This window comes from Arachis hypogaea, chromosome 3 (assembly GCF_003086295.3).
Source record: "Arachis hypogaea cultivar Tifrunner chromosome 3, arahy.Tifrunner.gnm2.J5K5, whole genome shotgun sequence".
Lineage (NCBI taxonomy): Eukaryota > Viridiplantae > Streptophyta > Magnoliopsida > Fabales > Fabaceae > Arachis > Arachis hypogaea.
In genome coordinates, this window is record NC_092038.1 from 140,361,193 (window position 1) to 140,365,997 (window position 4,805).

General features: G+C 28.2%; 1 protein-coding gene across 1 annotated transcript; it reads right to left on the reverse strand.

Moving 5' to 3' along the window:
- Positions 1-3,360: 3,360 nt before the first annotated feature.
- LOC112736104 (isoflavone 2'-hydroxylase-like) lies at positions 3,361-4,365 on the reverse strand. The gene is made up of 2 exons (XM_025785449.2): positions 4,265-4,365; positions 3,361-3,995 (listed from the first exon to the last, which is right to left on the reverse strand). The coding sequence occupies exons 1-2, from the start codon at positions 4,340-4,342 to the stop codon at positions 3,378-3,380; spliced, it is 696 nt and encodes a 231-aa protein (XP_025641234.1). The 5' UTR covers positions 4,343-4,365; the 3' UTR covers positions 3,361-3,377.
- Positions 4,366-4,805: the final 440 nt, after the last annotated feature.

The window sequence follows — 4,805 nt, forward strand, 5'->3', positions numbered from 1 at the left end:
GTAACCGCCGCAAAATTAATATACCTTTTTCAAGTCCCCTTCTGCAGCGGGTAAAAACCGTCGCAAAACTATTTTTATTACGCGGCAGTTATTTCAGCGGTTAACTAAAACCGCCGCTAACCGTTTACCCGCAGCCTATCTTCTAGCGGGTTGTTAACTGTCGTAATATGTTTGGCGGCAGTTGAAAATCACCGCAATTTGCTGATAGTGTTGTAGTGAAAGAACAACAAAATATAATATTTTTTATTTTTTATTTTTAATTTGTTTAGTTTTCGATTTTTTGGATTCGGTTGGTCTGTCTTTTTTTTTTTTGGTCGATGGATTAGACAACCTCCAATCCTAGGTACACAACACACCCACACGCTCCTCACATATTCTATCACATTTTTCCTCAATTGCATTCTTTAGGGTTTGAACCCTAGACCTTGAGGTGGGGAGGGGGAGAAATGCCATTAGAGTCAAGGCTCATTGGCGGTTGGTCTGTCTTGAACACCCTTATTAAGAATCATTTGAGTATGTGGATTATTGGTTGCACGGGCCCATTGCCATTCGAGTGTTCAAAAAGGTGATATGTGAGATTCATTCGTTCTAGGGCTGTGTTTCTCAACATTCGGCGACTTTCAAGTTCAAAGAATGAAGAAGATGATTTGATTAATAAAGTGCAAGAGCTTATTAGTAAAATTTGGGAGGTTCAATTGAACTTTATCTAGGATAGTCGACTCCATGGCTAGGAGAGGCACGTTCAGCAATGCATATTCAGAATATGGTTACAAGCGTTGTAAGATTTTCTTCAACTTGATGCGGTAGTTTAGTGGCTGGGTACCTCTGTTCCTCAGATCCTTGCTTGTTTCTTTCTTTTTTCTTCCTCTATTAAGTCAGAAAAAGAAAAAAAAGTTCTAACTTCCTTCATATAGCTTCAGCTTGAATCCGCTTAGTTAATTTTAAAAATAAACTATAATTTATACACACGAATATTCAGAATATCAATAAATCAACTCATAAAAAAATAAAACTAGTGTTATATCTATAAAAAATAAATTTATATCAATAAAATTATTTAAACATTAAAAAAATTACTAAAGTCTGTTGCATTTTTTTTTTGTTATTTTACAAACTTTTTTGCTTAATTTTTATAAAAAATAAAATAAAATAAAATAAAATTAGCCAATCGGAGCTTGCGTATAAATTTCAATTGGCTGAATTAAATGAATGATTAGATATCATGGGACAATATTTATATAATTAAATGAAAGGATGGGATTGATAAATTTCATTCTATTGATATATGGTCTTTAGTCTGGAGTAGAGAAATGTTAGAGAAATATTAAGATTTATATTTAAAATTATAAGTTAAAATATATATATTGTTAGATTATTAAATTAAAAAATTAAATTAATAATTAAAAATAATAATAAAAAATAATAAATTTTTATATATGGTCTTCTAACATTTGTATATAGCATGGGACATGTGATACGATGAATATATAGACCAGGTTAGCATTTGTAATGAATTTATATAGTCTGAAGCTTCACTAGCATACACACCATCATCATATTTTTCTTCGACGCGTAGAAGACGACATATTTGTGCTAAATAAGGTATATTAGGATGGCTACTCCTATAAAAATAATTATTATTATATACATATTTTTAATCATCATCTTAAGTAAAAATATGATTAGTCACCATATTCTTATATACCTATAATAAATCTACACGTGGAATGGTGTATCTGTCCATATTCTCATCACATAATAACCCGATACACTAGCTAGATAATAATAAAAATAAGAATAATAATTAATAGAAATAAGATACTGCTATTTTTATTTTTTAGAATAAATTATTAAAGATAAATAAGTTTAAATGATACAAACCACAAATAAATTTTTGAAAATTTTAAAACTGATGTCATAAAAATAAATAGATATTAAATAATATATTTTCTACAAAAAGATTTTGAGATTAGATTTTTTATACAAATTTTTTTGTGAATATTATTAAAAAAAATTATTTTTGTCTTTAAAATTTAATAATTTTTATGTCAAGTAATTTTTTTATAAAAATTATTATAAATGACAAAATTTTTTTAAAAACAAATTTTTTTTCCAATTTTTTGTATACATTTTTGAAATAGTTATTTAAATATCTTCAAAAAATTTGAATTAAATAGATAAATTATTTATTAAATACAAAAAGATTTTGTTATTTTTAAAAAATATAATATTTTTTTTGTTATTCTTATCACATTTTTAAATCATTCAAGAATTTATATGACTTTTGTATTGTTTGGAGATAATTTTATCAAGATTATAATCTTTTTTTAGATATCATGTTAAATTGTTAAGAATTTATTTTATTTTTTATAATATTATTATATATAATTTTTTTCAATATATATTTGCACGAATTTATAAAATAAAAGTAGCATACTGAAATTATTTATTCGGTCCCGCTACGTTATCAATAGCATATCTGCCAACTTCTGCCAACTCTTATTTATTAGAGTGTTTCATGGAAGTGTCTTTGTGGATGTGTTTAATAAAAATGTCTTTTTATGGTTGTGTTTAATAGAAGTGTCTTTATAGATATATTTTCTGGATATGTCTCTTAATATATGTATTTAAAATATAATAATTAATTATTGTTGGCAATAAGTTGGCAGATAATATGTTGGTACTAGAGGTGTTCAAATCCAAACTGATTCAAATCAAACCGCTCATCAAATCCGATCCAAACCGAAAACCGATTAAAACCGCACTAATTCGGATTTGATTGGATTCTATTTTTTACAAACCGCTGGATCGGATTGGATTTCGGATCTACTTTTCATAACCGATCCAATCCAATCCAAACCGCACAATGTGTTATAATATTATTATTTTATTATTATATTTACAATTATACTTATAACATGTTCAATTTGTTATACATTTTTCTATTATTCATGTATTATTATTATTTAATAAATATTTTATGTTCAAAATGTTATTTATTTATTTATTTTAACTAACCTATAATTTTATTTCTATTGTTATGTTGTCGTTAACTTTTTAATATATTGTTAAGACTTGTTATGTCATTGTTAATTATTTAAAATTTGATGTTGAGACTTGTTATATGTATTTAATTTTTTTATTTAAAAAATCGCAAATCCAAACCGATCAAAACCGCTTGTAATCGGATCGGATCGGATTGGATTTCCAAAAAAATTTCATCCAATCCAAACCGCACCGCACATAAATTAAGCATTCGGATCGGATGACTTTTTTTCTTAAAACCGAACCAAACCGCACCGCGAACACTCCTAGTTGGTACCCTATACTTTTCCTATTAAAAAAATAAAAGTTACAATATTTATTTCCAATTAATATCATATTTCATGTTTAACTAATTTCTTGCTGATTGGTCTTGCTTTGCACATAGCCTCTAATGGAACTAGTTTTGCAAAGGTGAAACCTTTGTCCTCCCTCATATCAATTTCTTCATGATTGAGTCGTTCCCATTCAAAACATTGAACCAATAATCCCAAAGTCAAACCCATTATACGATTTGCCAAGCCATCTCCAGGGCAAGCTCTTCTTCCCAATCCAAATGCCATTAAGTTGTTTGCTTCCCCTTCTTTCTCAAATCTTTCAGGCTTAAAACACTCAACATCATCACCCCAAATTTTAGGATCTCTTCTCATAGCCCATGAATTAATTAACACTATAGTGTCACGTGGAATAGTGAATCCTCCAATATTCACCTCATCTGAAGAAAAATGAGGCAGTAACAATGGACTTGGAGAGTACAATCTAAGTGTCTCATGGATAATATTTTGAAGATAAGGAAGATTTGGAATGTCTGATTCATCTACTAAACGATCTTTGCCTATGTGATTGTCAATTTCATCCTTTGCTTTCCTCAGTATCTCTGGGTGATTCAACAAAGCGGATAACGTCCACTCCATAGTTGGAACCGTTGTGTTTGTTCCAGCAAGCAACATATCCTAAGTTTAGTTTATTTAATTAGTAATGTCCAACACATTGGTTCAAATGAACAAATTAAATGCGATATAAAAAATGATAGAAATATTACTTTACGTGAAGTTGATAGTTAAAAATTATTAGATAATAATTTAGTCAAATATATTAAATTATTTAATAATTTTTAATTATCAATTTTACATTAAAATAACTGCATATGAATTTTTAACTAAAAAATAGTTGGAAATATTAGTCATGCAAATTTAATTTACTAAGTTATTCATATGCACACCTGAATAAGGCCTTTGATAATATGATCCGTGTAGTAGTTAGGTTGCAATTTTTGAAGAAGCAAGAGATGTTGTATCATGGTATCGTTATTACCATGCTCCCCATTGCAAAATGTCATGTTCAAAACACATAGAGTTTAATCAGAATCAAAGTATTCTGTTCAAAATATGTAGAATTTAACCGGATAAGTCAGCACGTTAACTGATTTAAACTGAGTTGAGAGACATATCTATCACATATTACATAAAATCAAAGACAAAATTTTAATTAAATTTTTTTGGGATAAATTTATCTAATGGTAAATTTTTTTAAAATTTATTTAGAGTATTACTCTTTTAAAAATTCTGAACCTTATCCAAACTAAGTCATATAGTCATCACCCGAAAAAAACTAAGTCACATTTTAATTAAAGAATGTGTGGGAATATATGTTAATTGAGGATGATGCACTAGTCCTGGCAAAGCACTTGCAGGTAGCTAGTTAGCTGGTCCTTGCATTGTGAATTTGTCGTTTTGGCAAATTGGCATCGGTTTTGGAGGATT

Coding starts and splice junctions, on each gene's coding strand:
- LOC112736104 (XM_025785449.2), bottom strand. CDS start 4,342: ATGATACAACATCTCTTGCTTCTTCAAAAATTGCAACCTAACTACTAC. Junction 3,996..4,264: donor TTATCAAAGGCCTTATTCAG/GTGTGCATATGA, acceptor AACTAAACTTAG/GATATGTTGCTTGCTGGAAC.